Source organism: Schistocerca americana, chromosome 4 (genome assembly GCF_021461395.2).
Source record: "Schistocerca americana isolate TAMUIC-IGC-003095 chromosome 4, iqSchAmer2.1, whole genome shotgun sequence".
Classification (NCBI taxonomy): Eukaryota; Metazoa; Arthropoda; class Insecta; order Orthoptera; family Acrididae; genus Schistocerca; species Schistocerca americana.
Window position 1 is genome coordinate 450,666,416 of NC_060122.1, and position 21,463 is coordinate 450,687,878.

At 39.3% G+C, this 21,463-nt stretch overlaps 1 protein-coding gene across 1 annotated transcript in view; it reads left to right on the forward strand.

Annotated features, from left to right (window-relative positions):
- Positions 1 to 21,463, forward strand: part of LOC124612299 (putative glycerol kinase 5) — a 394,929-nt gene that overhangs the window by 306,093 nt on the left and 67,373 nt on the right. The window contains exons 6-7 of the mRNA XM_047140412.1: positions 682 to 808; positions 16,549 to 16,653. Coding sequence (XP_046996368.1) covers positions 682 to 808; positions 16,549 to 16,653 — 232 coding nt within the window. The remainder of the gene's footprint in view (positions 1 to 681; positions 809 to 16,548; positions 16,654 to 21,463) is intronic.

Sequence of the window (21,463 nt, forward strand, 5' to 3'; positions counted from 1 at the left end):
TTGCCATTTGTGAACATTGTGATGCTTCCCCTAGTTGGTAAAGGATACTGATCCGCATTATAATATTGATTTTCATACATAAAAGAAAGTTGATTATACAAACCAAATTTAGCATTAATAAATAACTTATTAAGAGAATGAAAAGTAGATTCTGCCGTGTTGCATACATTTATTCATAAACTGTCCACCATATCCAGTAATTGCAGGAAAAAGATTGCAAAAGAAATTCCATGAGAATTATAAGACACATAACAAAAACTGGGTTGGTAATACTTCATTTCAGGTTCTGCAGTGAGTGATGTCACAAGCATGACTATAGTGGCCTTTGTGATTGATAGTAAGTTATTTTAAATTTGATTTCTTTCTCAAGTTTCTATCAACATGAACATTGCCCATTTAATTTTAATAAAAAAAAAAAAAAAAATCTATCCTGCAACTGTTTTTGGCTGCCATCCTTTATTGTGAAGAATTTTAACAGTTGCTGCTGCAGCCATGTTTAAAATCTTGACACATTTAATTACATAAACTCTGTTAGATTCTTAGTGATCTGTATCTAAATCAGTTTTACTCAGATTACACACGTCAGTTTTGATATGTGTAACTGACACACAATTTTTACAGATTTAATTAAACATTTTCTGCTATTTAATATTTATTTGGTATCACTCACCTGTTATACAGATTGCTGATCAGGCAGCATCAACATTTGGGTCATGCTGCTTTAGCAGAGGGGATGCAAAGGTTACTTTGGGTACTGGAACATTCCTTAATGTAAATACTGGACAAACACCACATGCATCTGTAGCAGGTAATATTATGAGCACACACATTATCTGCTGTTGCTGTTAACAATTCTGTTATAATAAATTTTTATACAGGTTGATTTCTTCCACTGTGTACAAACTATGAGAGGATACGGAACAAAAATTGCCTAATGAAGTTGTGTCTGAATATACATGGTTTCCATACTAGAGACCATTTATTCAATCATACATTGTTACAGAGACTGCAGTCTAATACACACTGTACTACAAAGCCACAGCTATAGTATGTGTTGAAGATGGTTTCCATGTGCCTCAACACGTGTGTATGTGCCATAGCGTGTTCTTTCTCTCACATTCACATTGGCCAGGCTGCGTCCGAACAATCTCAAAGGCAGCATGAATATGCTGCTCCAGTGTCTCCATGTCTGGAATGGGCTCTGCATTCACAATACTTTTGAGATGACCCCATAACCATAAATTGCACTTGTTGAGATCCGGTGAATGAGCGGGCCATGCAACTGGACCCCCTCATCCAATCCATTGACCAGGGAAGACATAACTGAGATGCGTCAGGATGCTAACAGTGAAATGGGCTGGAGCACCATCATGTAGCAGCCACATAACCCTTCGAGTCATCAATGGCACTTCTTCAAGATGGAATCAAAGTCATCCACAAGGAACACCAATAGTTCCGGTCTGTTAGGCGACTTGGAAGGAAGACTGGCCCCAAAATACTACCGCCAGTTATCCCAGCCCATACACTCCTGCTGCACCGATGCTGATGATTCGCTGTCACCATACCATGGAGGTTCTGCATACTATCCCGTAGATGAATGTTATGAAAGTTGGAGATACCACTCAGCTATTAATAGGATGGATGACACAAATGCAAGAATCATGGTTGCCTGGTGAAGAAACCAGAGAGAAAATTGCTCCTGATGTGGAAAGTCAGTCGCTAGTAAGCCCTGCACATGCTGTAAGTGATAAGGCTTGTAACAATTGTCATGGAGAATATTCCACATAGTCCTCTGGCTTACTCTGTACTCATGGGCCAACTGCCTTGTACTGACGTGGCAGCTGCCTTCCACATTGTTAATCACATTTTCATCCAAGTCAGGTGTCAGAACATTTTGGGTACATCCTTTATGGTTTCCTGCTTACTGAAATGACTCAGTCTCAGAGAAAAGGTGAAACACTGTCGCAAACAATGAATGCTGTGGTTGTTGTCAGCAGGGATAGGTGTCTTGATACAACCTTGCTTCCCGCCACCCATTGCCATTTGTCTTTCCATACATAAACACTATGTCGACAAGCTCTTGACTGGAATATGGAACCATTGTGTACAACACTGTATCACAGCCATTGCAAGGTGAGTCATGAGTCAGCAACAGAAGTGAATCAAATACAACATTACTGATTACTATGGCAGAAGACAGTGTTAGGGCATGGCATATGACGAACAGTACCACCCTCTAGGAGGAAGTCATGTATACTGTAGCTGTGGCTGCATGGTACAGTGCATATTAGACTGCAGTCTTAGGGCATGGCATATGACAAACAGTACCACCCTCTAGGAGGAAGTCATGTATACTGTAGCTGTGGCTGCATGGTACAGTGCATATTAGACTGCAGTCTCAGTAACAAAGTATGGTTGAATAAATAGTCTCTGCCATGGAACCTATGAAATTCTGAACATAAGTTCACTATAACTTTTTTATTCTGTGTCCTCTCATTTGTCAAACCCTAGAGTTTGAACACAGTGGAAAAATCACGCTGTATAATTAATTTTATGCTACTTCTGTGTCAGTTACATGGCAGGAACAAGGCCATGTATTTATGAATTCTATACCTAAGCAGTTTAGACAGTGATACTATGCTCAAATGAACAGTTTTTACACTGGTTTCTGGATTTTAGGGACATGGTTGCTATTTAAATTTTGCTACCCTTCATTAAAAAATTTTGGAGACATTTTAACTGTAATGAAACATCCTATCATCTTATTTAGTGAAAACTATGATAATACTGCCCAGTAGAACAAGTATGAGACCTTTCCAATATATTCACACTAATCACAGTGCAAATATAAACATCCAAGGTGAAAAATTTACTGATTCATGGTTATGTATAGGTGATGAAAGGAATTACCAGAATGAGTACCTGGCTCGAAATACAGAAATTGTGACTTGACTTCTGGAAATACTATATTATCTGCCAGCATTCCGATTTGAGCAAGTGATTATTTACACAGTGTGATAAGAAGCAGTGTTGTTGGCAACACATCTAGTTGATAAATGTATGTAAATTATTGATCTAAATTGAGGTCAAAATATAAACAGTAGCAACAGTGGAGCATGCTGTGGAATGTAACAGGAGGGCATTGGTGTCCTGTTCCCCTGCAGAAATTATGTGGACAATCTCTTCCAACACCTATGTATATGATGTTCAAATATGGGAGACAGCTCATGAACACATACTGCTCAGTTACCTTCCACTAATCGTAATTTTCTTCATTCCTAATTTCTTGTCCAATGACATCCTTTTCCTCTCTTTTATTTATTTTCTTCTAAATTGCCATTCTTTCTTTGTGTCTATACCTATGTTTCTGTCAGTATTCTGTTGTCCCTTTATGTACAAAGCCATTCATTCTTTTTTCCTCATTTTTCTCTCCCCCTGATTTTTCCTGTCACTTTCTAATTATTGTTATACTTCTTGCTGCACTCTCCTCTATTTTCTTCCTATATCCGTTTTGAAATGACAGACTTTTAATTTCCATTAGATCCTTGTATTTCTTGTCGGCCTTGGAGCTGAGTGGTAAATGTAGCTGACTGCCACATGGGGGACAAGGGTTTGATTCCCAGTATTGCCAGGGAATTTTTCTTGAGGGGAGGACTGGAATGGGGTGCACTCTGTCAGATGAGAAGATACTTGGTTGAGTAGTAGTGGTAGCTGCTAACATGACAATGGTCAGGAGTGTGATGATGAGAACCCCCCCCCCCCCCTTCTCCCTCCCCCCTCCATCCAATTTGCATTCACATGATGCCATTGGCTGATGGATGACATGACTGTCGATCAGGCCCAGTTGGCCCATCTACGGTCAGAATAGTTACATTGTTGCTTGTATTTCCTAAGCATTTCTGTTCTGTTTATATCCGTCATTCCCATTTTTGTCAAACTGAGCATCTACTGCTCATTATTATTTTGGATTTTGTCTCTTCGCTGTTATTCCATTGTTACTTCCCTGTATGAGGCCAAGAAGGAAGTTCCTCATTCTGTCAGCAAAGACTGTATTTTTTATGCCTTTTTTTTTTTGGGCAGTCAACTTTTTTATTAATGTACTTTGTAAGAGTTTTCCACTGCATATATTCAGCCCCTAAAGTGCAATTTTAGTGTGTCTGCAAAATACCTGCCTACCACTGCTGTATCTCTTTAGTAAATTCAAAACATTGTCAAAACATGAATTTCTTTAGACATGGGAATAGAAAGATTCAGAGGTTACCAAATTCAGTGAATATAGTATATGTACCAACAGTTTGTACACTATATACTTTACTTCTTCTCATTGCCAAAACACTTTTGTGGGCAGGTGCATCATCCACACAAGTTACAAAATTTTCCTTCTGCAATCCAGGTATTTTTGTGCACATCTTTTCATCCAATTTGTGCAGAAGATTTTCATGTAATTCTATGAAAGGAGAATTCAATGAAACAGACATAAATTATGAGATAGAATTACTATCCAGTTCATACCCTCAGGAGGTGAAATCTGTAGTACTGTTGATACACACATACAAATGTCACATCATTCCATCCAGTGACTCCTGTGCTTGATCTCCATTATCATATCCCTCCTCTCTTACTTATTTATACTTTTTACTATATATATACACATACAGGGTGTTCTAGGAGGAATGGTCAACCTTCAGCAACATGGCACGAATGATCTTTCAAAGCATAACGTCTATTAAACATGGACTCTAAAACGCATTAAGTACTATGACCACTTCTTCGTCTTCAATCACTCTGCTTTTCATATTTTGGGAGAAGGATGTATGGATCAAAATAAGAAAAAAATTGTGCATTAAACATGGGCTCTAAAATGCATACCTTAAGAGTTATGAGCACTTCCTCCACAGAAGAAGCTCTTGAGGTATTCTATTTAGAGCCGATATTTAGTGAACTATATTTTTTGTTTTGTTCCACACTGCCATCTCTCAAAATATGGAAAGCAAAGAGCTTGCAGTAGAAGTGCATTGTTTCACAATATCAGTGATGAAGTAATGCTCGTAGGTGTTAAGGTATGCATTTTAGAACCCATGTTTACTATACATTTTTGCTTCACATGGTCATTCCTGTTACATCCATGAATATTGATATTCATCCTTGGACATCCTTTATACTGCATTTATTATGATTTTTGTTCCATTTCCCAGTTCTTAGTAGCACTGTTCATCTCTCTTGTCCCTGGTGTATCTTTACTCCTCACTGTGTCCTTATCATCTCGGCACCGAAGCTGACATATTGCTTACCAGTGTCTCATCTCTGACCTACTTTCTTTTACACCTACCCCTCAATCTTTGTGTACGTCCATCTGAAAGTTCTGACAGCTAGGTAGTGTGTAACTTGTCAAAGTGTGATTGATTACTAAAATGAATTTTGTTAGTAAATATATAATGTGTAAAAAACTATATGTACACAAAATTATGGTGTATTTAGAGGAGAGAAAAATAAATACTTTTCTTGAGTGATGAAAATGTCACAGGTGCACAGTTTCCCTGTTAGGTGTTCATGGAGGTTTTGATGCTAGTGATGTTCAGAGACAGTGTTCAAATTGCCATGTGATGAATATTGTTTTAGAGAGGTTGCTGACCTATGGACTTCTTTTGTTGTGGGGAGATGAAGCACTTGGTGTACAAGATACCAAGAGAGAAGAGCTGGTTGCCTCTTTGGCTGAAAGTGCAGTCATTATTCGTGAAATACTTGGTTGTTTTGAGCATGTTACAAAATGATCAGCGCCCAGGTGTCAGTTGTGCATTAATGTAAACAGACAACATCTCCACCAACATCCCTAAAACAGAATGAGATTTTCACTCTGCAGCGGAGTGTGCGCTGATATGAAACTTCCTGGCAGATTAAAACTGTGTGCCCGACCGAGACTCGAACTCGGGACCTTTGCCTTTCGCGGGCAAGTGCTGTGGCTAAGCCATGTCTCCGCAATATCCTTTCTTTCAGGAGTGCTAGTTCTGCAAGTTTCGCAGGAGAGCTTCTGTAAAGTTTGGAACGTAGGAGACGAGGTACTGGCAGAAGTAAAGCTGTGAGTACCGGGCGTGAGTCGTGCTTCGGTAGCTCAGTTGGTAGAGCACTTGCCCGCGAAAGGCAAAGGTCCCGAGTTCGAGTCTCGGTCGGGCACACAGTTTTAATCTGCCAGGAAGTTTCATCCCTAAAACAGTTTCCATCACGTGGCAGTTTCAACAGCATTTCTGAACATCGCTATTATCAAAACCTTCATGGACTCTAGTGGGGAAACAGTGCACATGTAACATTTTTGTCACACAAGAATTTGTTTCTTTTTATCCTCCTATAAATACTCTAAACTTTTATATGCATAGTCTTTTTACATCCTGCATGTATTGCAAAAGAGCAGTTAAAATGCCTAACTACATGAAGAGATACATACAAAATGATTGCGAGTGAATGTCACATACTGCTTACTTTTGAGCACTCAGTGCTTTGTATCCAAGTGATGAGTAATCCCAGAAAATTATTCCATGAGCTGTAATTGAGAGGAAATATGCAAAATATTTTAGGAGGTTGATTTGTTTGTTTCCAAGACTAGCAATTGTATGAAGAGTAAAAGTAGCTGAACATAATTGTTTGAGCAGTGCAGTAATATGCTTCTCTCAGTTCAAGTTTTCATCTATATGTACACCCAGAAATTTGGAACATTCTACACTGCTTGCTAACTCCTGTTCATGTGCTGCATGAATTGTTGGTATGACTCTGTTTGTTGTGCATAACTGGATGTAGTTTTGTGTGTTTTCTCAAAATTTCAGGCATGTCTGTTTTTGGAGAACTAATTAATAATTTATCAAACATCATTAACAATTCCATCTGTTGCTTTCCCTCTAATAAGATTTATTATAACACTAATGTTGTCTGCAGAAAGTGCCAACTCTGCTTGATGAATATTATATGGAAGCTCACTCACATATATAGGGAATAGGACTGTACTGAAAAGCACACCTCACAGACAAATGAAGATAATCATAGGCAATTATAGAGTAGTGGAAATCAGTATAAAGGCATGGATATTTGTAGGAAAATTAACATTGTCAGCTCGAACAGTTGTACACAGTTTACATGTAATAGTATCAAATCCAGTATACTGACAAACACAGTCAAATGGTATTGCATTTAATGTCAGTAGTACAGTATACCAGCAATTCAGGTAGTAGAGGGTGAAACTCATTATAAAGGCAGTTGGCTCTTTGTGTTGTTAGTGTGTGCACATGTGCCTCTACTGCAGAAAGGAAACAGACACCATTAGTGACAGTGCGTGTTGTGTGCATAAACCAGGACTGTAGAATGCCACATGTAAAACAGTGATTACGAGATGAAAAAGCAAGAATCAGTGTGTACATGGAAATGGGCCTCTCTAACCATCAAATAACCAAGAAGTTGAACTGTTCAAGCACAGCGATTGATAATTTCAGTAGATTGGGCGTACAATTGGATAGAGTGATTTTCACTGAAGAGAAGTAGTTTAATTTATATGGGCTTGATGAATTTCAGTACTATTGGCATGATCTGAGAACAGAGCACAGGTAAGAATGAGCAAAAATTTTGGTGGTGGAAGTGTTATGATTTGGGCAGCCTTCTGCACTAAAGGAAAATCGTGCATTTGTTGACTGAACACTACAATGAACTCTAACATGCACACTGAGATGCTAGGGACATAACTGATTAGAATGTATGAGGACCTAGGGAACAGAAGTCTAATGTTCCAACAAGATAATACATTTGTGCATGTTCCTGCTGCAACCAAAAAATCATTTGAAGATAAAGATATCTGTCTTGCCCTGGCCTGCATGTAGTCCAGATATGAACCTCATGGAAAACCTTTGGGGAATACTTGCAAGGCATGTTTATCATAATAGAAGGCAATCTGAGGTCGTACGTGAGCTGAAAAGTGCGATACGAGAAGAGGGGGCAACAGTTTCACTGTAAGAACTACAAAACCTAACAAAATTGACGCAGAAGAGAATTTTTGAGGCAATTGCGAGGAATGGAAATCGGACAAAGTACCAACAATGCAATAACACAACAGGACAGTTTCTAACCATGAAATACAAACACCTTATTTTGGTACTCATGTCATGAAAGAAACTATGTAATTTCGTGATAATTGTTTATGTCTTACATGTATCAACTCCTTTCATGTCAAATTCAATACAGTATGCTACAGACATTGTACTATTACTGTTGTAGAAACCCTGCCTTTATACTGATTTCCACTACTGTAATGTACAGACCGGAGGGGAATGTAAGGGAATAGTAGGCGAATATTCAGCACACCAGAGGACAAATAAAAATGAGGAAAGATTAACTGAACTTCGTTGAGGACACAAAATGAGATTGATGACAACACACTTCAGGGCCAAAGTGGGTAAGAGAAAGACATGAACAATCTCATGCACCCACCTCGGGGAATTACAGACTGATCCTGTAGCAGCCAGTGGGACAAACACTGGAGAGATAATGAACATCAAGGCTAGGAAGAGCACAAAACTCGGATCACTATCTTACAAAAGTCAAGTGGCATCGGATTCCAAACAAAGGAGGAGAGCCATAGGTGCATATGAATAAGGCAATAAGAAACATTAAACAATGAAAATATCCATTTTTGACTGTGTAATATAACTGGATGGATAAAAAAATCTAGTCACCAAGCAGTGGCAGAACACACACATAAAAAATGTTTATAATTATGCAAGCTTTTGGAGCCAGTGGCTCCTTCTTCAGGCAGAAGAGTTGAAAGGGAAAGAAGAGGGGTGATGGAAAAGGACAGGAGAGATCCTGGAAAAGTGGTAGATTTCAGAAAAGTCACCCAGAACCACACGTCAGGGGAGACTTTACTGGACAGGATGAGAATGAAAGACATCCCATCTAGTAAGCCTCCTCTGACATGTGGTTCTGGGTGACTTTTCTGAAATCTACCCCTTGTCCTAGACCTCTCCAGTCCTTTTCCTTCACCCTTCTTCCTTCCCCTTCAACTGTTCTGCCTGAAGAAGGAGCCACTGTCTCTGAAAGCTTGCCTAATTATAGCCTACTTATGTGTGTGTGTTCTGCTGCTGCTTGGTGAGTAGACTTTTTATCTGTCCTATCAGATAATAAGAAGCATTACGATAGACAGATATAAATTAAGACTCAGTTGAGACACATACAAGGGAGAAGTGGAACATACATGAAAGGGAAATCATGAAGCTGAACATGGCAAGCAGGCTGAACTATGAGTGAAAGAAGAAAAGAAAAAAAAGCACTGGTACATGGAACAAAGATGGTGGGGAAGCAGTAGAGAAGAACAGGAAAGATGGGAGCGAGCAGAAAGAACAACCCAGAAGAATGGGAGATTTTCTTCAGAGTAAGGAAGGAAGCGGCCAGAACAGGTAAGGTGGACCAGAAGACAGGGGATGAAGATGGAACAGGACGAAATTTAGAACAAGTTTAGGAAACTCAACAGTAGGGACAATATCAGGAAATTCTAAGAGATTTTGATCGGCTTCAGGGGTAGAGAAATGTTTGTAGAAGATATTAAAGGAGGTCTGGCCATTAGTACGAAGGAGAACTATAGGATAATTGCATTGTACTTAATCAACCTGCTGAACTGCAAACCACCTGAAGATGAGCTGGAATTGGTAACGGGCACAGAATAGGAGAGGAAGGGGGAAGGGGGGGTAGAGGCATGCCTTCCAATCAGGAATGTGGCTGAACAGGCTGTAGGTGATTTACCAAATAGTAAGACAACTGAAGAAGATGGAGTATCAGATAAGATGATAGAGTTGGGATGCGTCAAGACAGTAGACAGCATGACCGAGGTTTTCTGCTAGATTTAGAGACAAAGAAGTTACCAGAAGGATGGGAGGATTTGATTATAGCACCAAAACATGAAAAGGGGGTCAAAAGGGAAGCAAAAAATTAAAGAAGAATATCACTACTAGAGGTTGGCTGCAAGATACTGTTGAAAGTTCTCCTGACGAGATTAAAACAACACATAGAAAGTGCATTTGGAGATGATCAAGCAGGCTGTAGGAAGGAAAGAGAATGCATAGAACAGATATTTAACCTGAAACAACTGATAGAACATAGGGCCTTAAAACACAAACAATAGTAACTCGATAAACATACTCTTAGAAGGATCCTAAAGAACAAAGGACTAGGTGGTATTACATGAGGAATAATAATGGAAATTCTGACAGACACAAAGGCATGGGTGAGATTCAGAGGAGCACTCGTGGAAGAGTTTTAGATAAAAGTCAGTGTCACACACAGAGATGGAGTGTTGTCAGTTTTGTTCACCATAGCATAGATGAAGTGATCAGACAATGTGGAGAGCAGTAAATGAGAAAATGGATATACCAAAGACATGCAAGAAGGATAATTGGGCCCAAGAGGATTGCCTAGCCTTTACAGATAACATAGCAGTATTAAGTGAGACAGAAAAAGATGCAGAGATAGAGCTAACAAACTATGTCAGACAGCCAAAAGGTTGGGGCTGGGGATTGCCTAGAACAAGACAAAGGCATTGAATACCACTGGAGATTGGAAAACACCGGAAGGTACCATGCAAAAGGTGGACAAATTTAAATATCTGGGAAAATATATAAAAGTAAGAAACAAGAAAAATGAGGGAATAATAGAGAGAGTGAAGAAGATGATGTCAGGCTTCTGTATGATCAGAAATATGTACTGTAAAGAGACTATATCCACAGATGCAAAGAGAAGATACTGCAAGCCAATGGTGAGGAATGTGGTACTGTATGCAGCTGAGAAGATAATACTAAGGAGGAATGCTGCAGAACAAGTAGGAAAACGAGAGAAAAATACTGAGGATACTACTAGGCACTAAAATAGGTGACTAGGCACTAAAATAGTTGGTGAGAGAGAGATGCAAAGAACTAGGAAGGAGCAGTACTGAAGCTTTAGGACAATATTAGGAGAAATCAGATGGAAAAGGACACAATTTGCCAGACATGTAATCAGTATGAACATGGATAGAATGAAGAAAAGGGTATGGGAGAAAATAGGGAGGACGAGAAAAAAACCGAAACCAAATGAGTTGCTGAACTTAAGGAGGATTGTTTGGAATTGGGGATCAAAGTGGAAGGGAAGGAGAATAGGAGAAACAAGTAGAAACTGACCGCTATGCCAGGGACTGAAGACATAGAAGGATGTACGGAAAGGATAGTATGTCACCAGTGTAGCAGACAAAAGAGGATACTGAAGGAAGATCTCAGAAGAAGAGCAGGAGAGAAGAGGGAGAAGGATGATGAGCTTGTGGGGGAGTGGAGCCAGAATTGAAGCCTGTGGGCTATTTTTGTGATTTTTTTCCCCCAGTCACAAAAATTTTCTCTCATTCCAACATTATTCAGATTATTCAGAACAACTTTTTGCATTCTGTTAATTATGTATGATTCAACCCAGTTGTGAGTAAAGCCATCAATTCTATAAAAACATAAGTTTCTCTGGGATTGTAACATCTACACAGTGCAGCATCTTAGAGAGATCACAAAAAATGTCAGCTGGTAATATTTTATTATGTAATGCTTGTAATATTTGGTGATTGAATGTATGAAAACATTCTCAGTTGTGCAACCCTTGGTGGAATCCAGACTGTGATGTACTAGGCAAGTTATTTCTACTTACGTGTGAGACTACTCTTGAGTAACGTGATTCTTCAACTGCTCCCAGTATAATTTCTGATGAAAAAGTTCATGAGTGAACAGCTCCTTATCACTGTCCACTGAGCACAGCATTTCAGCAACTGACGACATTGCCATCAACCTGTGCACTGGTGAACTGATTGACTAGGAGCTAGTATAAAGCTTATAGCTCTTCCCTCCTTGTTCCTAACTGGTGTTCTGCATGCAGTCCGTGTCCTGGTGTGGGGGTTCGTCCAGCATCTCCTCCCTCTCTCCTCCCAGTACCAAGTCACTCTGTCTGAGGTTTGTGCCCAGGGACGCATGCTGGTGGCACCTCCACTGTTGCTCTGCCTGCCCCCCAGAGCCAATGCATTGTCAGGCATCACCTTGCTCTTCTTATCAGACTCCCTGTAGATTCCTAGGCCTCACTAAGAATGTAGTCACTGTCACAATTTATCAATGGTTCTGTTGCACAAATCTAAATAGATTCTTTAATGACACAGTCACAAAAGTAAGACATCTGTGTCAGAACCCTAATATGGTTTTACTCCATTCTGTCTAATTCCAAAAGGCAATGTTCCATGACTCCCGACTTTTTAGGCTACTGCAGTCTGGTGTGCTGTTGATGTTCTCAGCAATGATCATAGACACTAAGCACATTTGACCTGTGTAGGTCATGCCACATTGGCAGGGGATCTGATAGATCCTGGATTTCCATACTCCAAAGTTGTTCTTGACAGTACCAAGCAGTGCCTGTATTTTAGCTAGTGGGTGTAAGATAATCTTCACTTGATGTTTATGAATTCAAATGGCTCTGAGCACTATGGGACTTAACATCTTTGGTCATCAGTCCCCTAGAACTTAGAACTACTTAAAACCTAACTAACCTAAGGACATCACCTACATCCATGCCCGAGTCAGGATTCGAACCTGCGACCATAGCAGTCACGCGGTTCACGACTGAAGCGCCTAGAACCGCATGGCCACACCGGCCGGCTTTATGAATTCAATCTTTATAGATAATGCACCACAAAATAGAATAAATGCAATGGTCACATCCTCCTGAAGTTTACCTTAGGCTTAGTGATTGTGACATCCTTGTGAGCTTTGCCACTGTCTCTGTTTTCACCAGAGTACCTGTATACAAATCTTTGGAACTGATTGGCCAGAAATTTGACAGACCTTTATAGGCATGTCTTGACATTAACAGTGGTTGCTGGGATCAGACAGAGGGAGTAGCCATGGGATGCCACTTTCACCAGTGGAACATTAATGAGGAAGCCCTCAAATTAGTGGAGGACACTGTCATCATAAGGCCACATAGAAGAGGCAAGAAAAATAATTTCCTCATACATCTGAATTCCATACATCAGAACATCAATTTTACCATGGAAGTTGAAATGAAAGAAGTTTTCCCATTTCTGGATGTCCTGGTAAAAAAGAGGAGCAGATGGCACATTGGGCCATAGCATGTAGCATAAGAAGACGTGACACACACAAGCCTGTATTTGCATCCAGACAGCTGTCACCACCTGGTGCAGAGGAATGAAATGCTGAAAACATTGGTACATAGAAGTCACATCCTCTCCAGCACTGAGAGCCTCAACCAAGAACTTGAAAATCTGAGGACGGTGTTCCTGCAATGCCCATTGCATTTAATCCATTTTGTGGCACATTATACAGAAAGGCTGCACAAATACTTCGAAAACATCAAGTGAAGACTGTCTTCCACTCACCAAGTGAAACACAAGCACTGCTTAGTAGTATTAAGTACAACCTCAGACTACGGGAATCTGGGGTCTATCAGATCGCCTGCAAATGTGGCCTGACTTGTATAGATCAAACGGTGTGTGCTGTCAAAGATCATTGCTGAGAATACCAACAGCACACCAGACTTCAACAGCCTAACAAGTTGGCAGTCACAGAACATTGCCTATCAAAATTATACAAAATGGATTAGGACCATGCTAAGACTCTGAAGACTCTGACACAGACATCAAACTGCTGGAATGTGTCATTAAAGAATCCATTGAGATTCAAATAAGGAAACTGCTGATGAATTGCAATAGTAATTATGTCCTTAGTAATGCCTGGGGACCCACATTGGGTCTTGAGTGATAAGAGGAGAGCGGTGTCCCACAGTGAACTGACTTGGTGGGGAAGGCAGAGCAGCAGTGGAGATGCTCTCAGCAGACATCCCTGAGGGCGAATTTCGGACAGAGGGGACTTGATGGAGGGAGGAGGAAGGAGGGGGGGCGGGGTGATGGACGAATGCCCGCTTCTGGACATGGACCAGGTGCAGAATGCCAGGTCAGATGAAGGGGATAGGAGATATAAGCCCTGCATCAGGTCATAGGTAATCAGTTCGTCAGAGCACTGATGCTGGTAACATAGTAGTATGCTGAAATATTGTGCAAGTGAAGCAATAAGTAACTACAACATTCAGAAAAATCGAATGTTAAAAGGCCACTATCATTCAGTACAGGCAAAATAATCTTTTCCAATCCAGTCAGATGCATTTCCACCGAAGCATGAATCAGCAGACTCAACAGATGAAAGACAAAAGGAAGAGGCAACAACTCAGTTCTGGAAAGGTCTTTGGGAAATTGAAAAAGAGTACAACAAAACTGCTTGGTGGATAAGGGAATCTGAGAAGAACTTTTCTAAGAATGGAATGCAACAGCTGGAGATCATATCTGAAATGAGTGAAGAAAGTCAAGAATGAGACATGTCTTTGCAACAAATAACTGCACGACTTCTAGCTCAAACAAGTGACCAATCAGCATATGAAAACAGGTCAACACTTTAATACAATGCTACAGGTGGGAAACATCAGTGGATGGCAAACAACTGGAAAAAGTATTTCATTTAGAAGGGCACAGCTAAAGGGGCAATATCTATAAATTGCAGTTCAGTATTATGACTGCCAATCATTTTCAAGTTGCTGATAGGCATTATAGCCAGCAAAATTCAGGACTTTCGGGAAGAAAACATCCTCATACCAGCAGAACAAAAAGGTAATAAGTGAAGAATCTGGGGCACGAAAGATCAGCTCATGATTGACAAAATTATGTGGATATCTGCAAATTTGGGGAAACAAATCTGCACATGACTTGGATTGACTGAAAAAAAAGGCCTTTGACTCACTGCATGCAGTTGAACCATAAAGTGCCTGGAAACCAGGAAAAACATTAGCAGATTCATAGAAAATGTGATGGAGCATCAGGAAGCATCACTATTCATCAGCAATGAAAATTACAGGATAGTGATGTTGGAAATGAATGTTACGGACTAGTTGACACCAAGAGATATATTTTCCGGGGGGCACTTGTCCCCACTGCTGTCCATCATCACCTCAATCGCACTGTCAACCATCTTACAGAAAACAAACCTGTGCTATTGAAAAGTGAGAAATTTTCAGAAAATAACACATCTGGTCTACAGGGATTTCTTAAAGCTCTATGGAAAACCAGAAATTGAAATCCGCTCTAATGATTGCAGGTTGAGTCTTCAGCAGTGACATTCACATGGAATTCTGCTTAGACAAGTGTACTACACTGATGCTAAAGAAGGGCAAAATCTCAGAAAGTGAAGGCATGAAATATCAAATGGGCAAACTATGATGTGCCAGCAGCCAGAGGCTTGTGTATAGATAAGCTATGTATGCATTTTGCAGCTTAAAAACATCAAGTGTGGGCATTGAAACAAATGTGGTCAGGAAAGAGTGCATTCAGAGTCTAGAGCTTTCTGTTAATTAATTTTGTGTACTTCATACAAAAGTATCTAATGTGAGTGAATTATTATCTTCCTGAATTAAAAATTATTGTTTGAACAGAATGAGAATGTGTTCCAAATTATCATAATCTTGCAAATGAAACTGTTTTTATAGGACATACAGTTATTCCAAATAGTGTTAGATAATGAATAATAAATGTGAAAGCAATAAACACATATGTAAATATGTGATAACATAATAAAATATGCAATGCATCAAGTATTTAACTAGAAATTGTGTATCATCTACTCCTGTAAAAAATCTTAGCCTGTTATGTTACAACTGCAGTATAATTGACAGTTCATCCAATAAAGCATTACATGGGCAGTTTGTGGAGAAGATTTAAAGCAAAATAGATAAGAGAAAGACCTAGTCTTGGCTGAGCAATGGAATCCTAAAGAACTTAACTGAGTGACTGATTTTTGCGGCACCATAAAAAGTCTTCAAGCTAATGCCATTAGAACCAACCTAGAAATCGTCAGAAGACTCAAAATGCAAACTATGCAAAGAAGCTGAGGAAACCATTGACCAAATCTTGAGCTGCTGCAAAAAGATTGCTCAGACTGATTACAAACAGACATACAATGCTGTGGCAAAAATTATCCACTAGAATTCATTCCAAAATTACTATCTGTTGACGGGAAAGAAATGATGGGACCACAAGTCACAAAAAATGCTGAAAACAAACATCCCATTCACTTTGAGACTATTTACTGTGATCGGCTTGAATTATCCACTGATATCTCTCACAGGCTTAGACACTTGGGAAATGTCCAACTAGAGATAAAATATAAAATCCAGCATAGTGTTCTAATTTGCTTTGTTCACTGTAAAAATTACAATTACATCACCCATAAGCCATTCTGAATATTGTTTATGGTAATCATTTTTCTTGTAAATTATTATTAATTTCAGTTGACTGGCTTCATTTTTGCAAATCATGTCTGATGCAGTTGCATTGCACTAAAGAGAATTGTAGTTGTATAAGATTTTCTCAGATTTGCACATAACTAGTAGTTGTGTAATATAAATGTGGAATCTAAATGTCAAGAGAAACACTCTATGAATGAAAATAACATTTATTTATTCCAGGATTATATCCACTTATTGGCTGGAAACTGGATGATGAAATTACATACATAGTAGAGGGGGCTTCAAATGACACAGGATCCCTAATTAACTGGGCACAAACTGTTGGTAAGTTACGTGATTTGGCAGCTGAAATAAATTACAAAAGATTGATAGTTTACTGCAAATGTGAATATTCAGGTTGAAAAAAGAAATATCTTAACATGTAATCTATGTTTTACTATAGCTGCTTACCACACAAGTCTGTGTACCAGAATTTAATATGATACCACACTTATGTTAACTTTTCCTGTTTGGTTTCACAGTCATTTTTGCTATGAATACATAATAATCTATTTTAAAAGTTCTAGAATCGAGATGCAAACAGCACCAGTGCCACTGCTTCCATCCCATAGCCCTACACCAGCACATTATTTCAATGTTTCTGATACTTATGTGATTGTACTCCAGTTTTTTATACCCTTTTATGAGGCTATTATTTCCATAACATTTAGTTTCAATTTCATGAATGTACAGTTGACCTCGTGTTGTCTTCCCAGTACTGATAACTGGTTTTGCTACTTGACTGTCTTGTGTGGTTTCAGTAGGTAGCTAACTGTTCTTGACAATGAAGTAACTGAAAACACAATGAAACTAATTCTGTATGAGGCACTGTCACAGTGACTCACTCTTAACATAATATGTTTTCTTCGGAGGAAAAATAAGTTACCACACTCAGTTCTTGTTTTATAAATTACAAGCATGGAATTTACATGCATATGACAAACTGCAACTTTCTGGGCACCGTGTATGTCAGAAGAACAGGATATTGTATTGTCAAGTCTGGCATTATTACTAACTGTAACAAAAACTTTGCATTTGAGTGCTATATAAATATTACATGGTTTTGTGAGTTTTCATTTGTAAAATAATTAAAATGGTAAAATGTTTTGTAGTAGATTCTCCTTCAAAGAAAATAAAATGAAATTGTTTAATTGTGTGTGTGTCAGTGCCAGATGATGAACCTCTTATCAGAACTGACAGTGGTTAGAAAGAAAAAAAATTTGCTATTCTCATAAAGGATCTTGTGATGGACAATGTTAGTACACTTACAGATCTTCTTGTGGTTCCTGTTATAATAATCAGTTTATTTATAATCATTAAGTCTTAACGAAACTTTATTCAGAAGGTGACATTTGTGCTTAAATGTTGAATTCCTAATTGGAGGCGTAGGGGCATGAGTGCCATACTGACTACACCAAGATATCTGCTGTATTAAATTTCCGTAACATATATCGTGTTTGCCATATTGTGAATGTCATGGTACACACAAAACATGAAGAAAATTTAGTAGTGTGAGTCACAAAATAGCCAGACATAGTGATGAGTCTACAGTTGTTTAGACAGTTACTGAGTAAATGTTAGTTACCTGAAAAATGAAGAAATTGCTTTTACGACTTCCTATCTTTTGTGCGGAATTTCAAAGATGAAAATATTCATGGGCTATAGCAGCATGGAATGAATATTGATTAATCCATGACAAAGAAGAACAGGGTTGCTGTCGGAGAGCTGTCAAATACCTTAGGGAAAGTGACATGTCACCAAGTAAAGGAACACTCAGATATCTGTGCTTCAGTATTTCTTGCTATCTGTGGCACTATAATCAAATGAGGAAAACATGTTCATGTTCAGTGTCACTTCACTTAACCAATGAGAAAATTATGTTCTGTTGTTTATGGTGATCGGAAAATTATGAAGCGAAAACTTATACTCATGAAAAATTGTCTTGTGCACCTACCTAATGGTGTATAGTACCGACTTTCATTCTAATTACGGTGCCAACATGTCAAGTTCTGGACTCAATGAGACACTAAAAGCATTGGTTCCCTGTAAGCACTCAACCGCTAAACAGGTTGGAAAGAGCTAGGCCAAAGCCCTAGGTGTACACATCTTGCTCAGTGACATTCAGTGGAGGGATCACAAAGCATTCTAGAGTCCGTAACGAGTTCCTCAAACTATTCTGAGGCAATTCAGCAGTAACTGACTGAGGCTTTAGCTTAGCTGAAGGCACTGGTCATCTGTAAGGAACTGTAGGTGCACAAACAGATGCAACTGTTTGATCCACCAATGAGAGTCTTTGGTAGATGTATTAGGGGGTCCCCTTTCATATCATGCTAACATTCTCCATATGAGAGCAATGAATTCAGGGAGAACAGTTGCCTCTTCCTACCAAAGGTGGTTTGGATGCCCCCCCCTGTCCTCCCCCCCCTGCCCCCCTCCCCCTTCCCCACACACACACACCAGTTTGTGTGTGTGTGTGTGGGGGGGGGGGGGGGGCAGAGAGAGAGAGAGAGAGAGAGAGAGAGAGAGAGAGAGAGAGATATATTAATGAATTAATGAGGCACACCTTGTACACATAAACACATCACAACAGTGGATACTGCAGCTGGCTCAGCAGTCATTTCAGTGATTTTTTTTTTTTTTTTGTGAAATGTTTCAGGGGTCAGACTTCATACAACATTTTACATTCCTTTGGCTTATATTCAACACCTTTCTACACTGAAAGTTTGATTCTGCTGACAGTTTTCTGTGTTATTCTCATTCTGTCAGCAATTTATTGCCATGTACAACGATTTTCAGCAAGAAGTGGTATCACAGGCATACCTTTCCAAAGTGAAACACCTTTTGTCTTCTCCATAACCTCACTTTCTTTGGAAACTCCACAATTTATTCCAAAAGCTAAAATTGTGTAGGTTCACAAGCTATATACTGTCTTGTTAATGCTGCATGAAGTTGACAAAATAAATAACAAGCTGAAGTATACCACAGAAACATAAAACATTACTGTAAACACATTTTAAATCCATGTACACAGACAACTAACACCAACATGATTTGGAGGGAAAATTACATACGTTACGAAGGTGAAAAATTCAGTGATCAGTGAGTTGCTTGGCAGGGATCAGTGAGTTGTGACATCAATCAAGCCATTAAAACAAATCAATTATTACACTTTTCTCTCCTATTTTTACAGTAGAAAACTTAGGAGAATCACAAAATAATCATTTAGTCTAATAACTGGAACATGTCTGTGCAACACTTTGAGAGTCCAGTGACCATATTTCTGTGCCCATATTAATTTCTGTGCTCTATATATCGTCGACAGCAGTGACACATACCTGATGATGGCTTCTGTATTACACAGTAAGGAGGTGGTTCTGGATGGTATAACTACCCACCAGTTGTCTTTGTTGTTGTTGTTCTTGTTCTTGTTATTGCTGTCCAGCATTGACTGGCAAGTGATTTTCTGCACTGTGGCCTATCTATCTGTTGTTACAATCCTCAATAGCTGACACTACACAATGTCATAAGTATGTTATTGCCCATGCCAGTTACATCTGGTGGCAATAATGTTCCCTGAATTTAGGTACTCAACATACATTTAATTTATTTGATTTATTTTGACACTTCTCCTTGATGCTCTGTAGTAAACTACAGTTATAAAAAAACAAGATATTTATATTTTTGCAGCGTAAAGACTGATCCATAAAATTTCGGGTGTGCAGGTGCATAAATTCAACTTCTTCTTCTAATGAACCATGGACCTTGCCGTTGGTGGGGAGGCTTGTGTGCCTCAGCGATACAGATGGCCGTACCGTAGGTGCAACCACAACGGAGGGGTATCTTTTGAGAGGCCAGACAAACGTGTGGTTCCTGAAGAGGGGCAGCAGCCGTTTCAGTAGTTGCAGGGGCAACAGTCTGAATGATTGACTGATCTGGCCTTGTAACACTAACCAAAACGGCCTTGCTGTGCTGGTACTGCGAACGGCTGAAAGCAAGGGGAAACTACAGCCGTAATTTTTCCTGAGGGCATGCAGCTTTACTGTATGGTTAAATGATGATGGCGTCCTCTTGGGTAAAATATTCCGGAGGTAAAATAGTCCCCCATTCGGATCTCCGGGCGGGGACTATTCAAGAAGACATCATTACCAGGAGAAAGAAAACTGGCGTTCTACGGATTGGAGTGTGGAATGTCAGATCCCTTAATCGGGCAGGTAGGTTAGAAAATTTAAAAAGGGAAATGGATAGGTTAAAGTTAGATGTAGTGGGAATCAGTGAAGTTCGGTGGCAGGAGGAACAAGACTTTTGGTCAGGTAAATACAGGGTTATAAATACAAAATCAAATAGGGGTAATGAAGGAGTAGGTTTAATAATGAATAAAAAAATAAGAGTGCGGGTAAGCTACTATAAACAGCATAGTGAACGCATTATTGTGGCCAAGATAGACGCGAAGCCCACGCCTACTACAGTAGTACAAGTTTATATGCCAACTAGCTCTGCAGATGATGAAGAAATTGATGAAATGTATGATGAAATAAAAGAAATTATTCAGGTAGTGAAGGGAGACGAAAATTTAATGGTCACGGGTGACTGGAATTTGAGAGTAGGAAAAGGGAGAGAAGGAAACATAGTGGATGAATGCAGATTGGGGGAGTGAAATGAAAGAGGAAGCCGTCTGGTAGAATTTTGCACAGAGCATAACTTAATCATAGCTAACACTTGGTTCAAGAATAATAAAAGAAGGTTGTATACATGGAAAAATCCTGGAGATACTAGAAGGTATCAGATAGATTATATAATGGTAGGACAGAGATTTAGGGACCAGGTTTTAAATTGTAAGACATTTCCAGGGGCAGATGTGGACTCTGACCACAATCTATTGGTTATGAGCTTTAGATTAAAACTGAAGAAATTGCAAAAAGGTGGGAATTTAAGGAGATGGGACCTGGATAAACTGAATGAACCAGAGGTTGTTTAGAGTTTGAGGGAGAGCATAAGGGAACAATTGACTGGAATGGGGGAAAGAAATACAGTAGAAGAAGAATGGGTAGCTTTGAGGGATGAAGTAGTGAAGGCAGCAGAGGATCAAGTAGGTAAA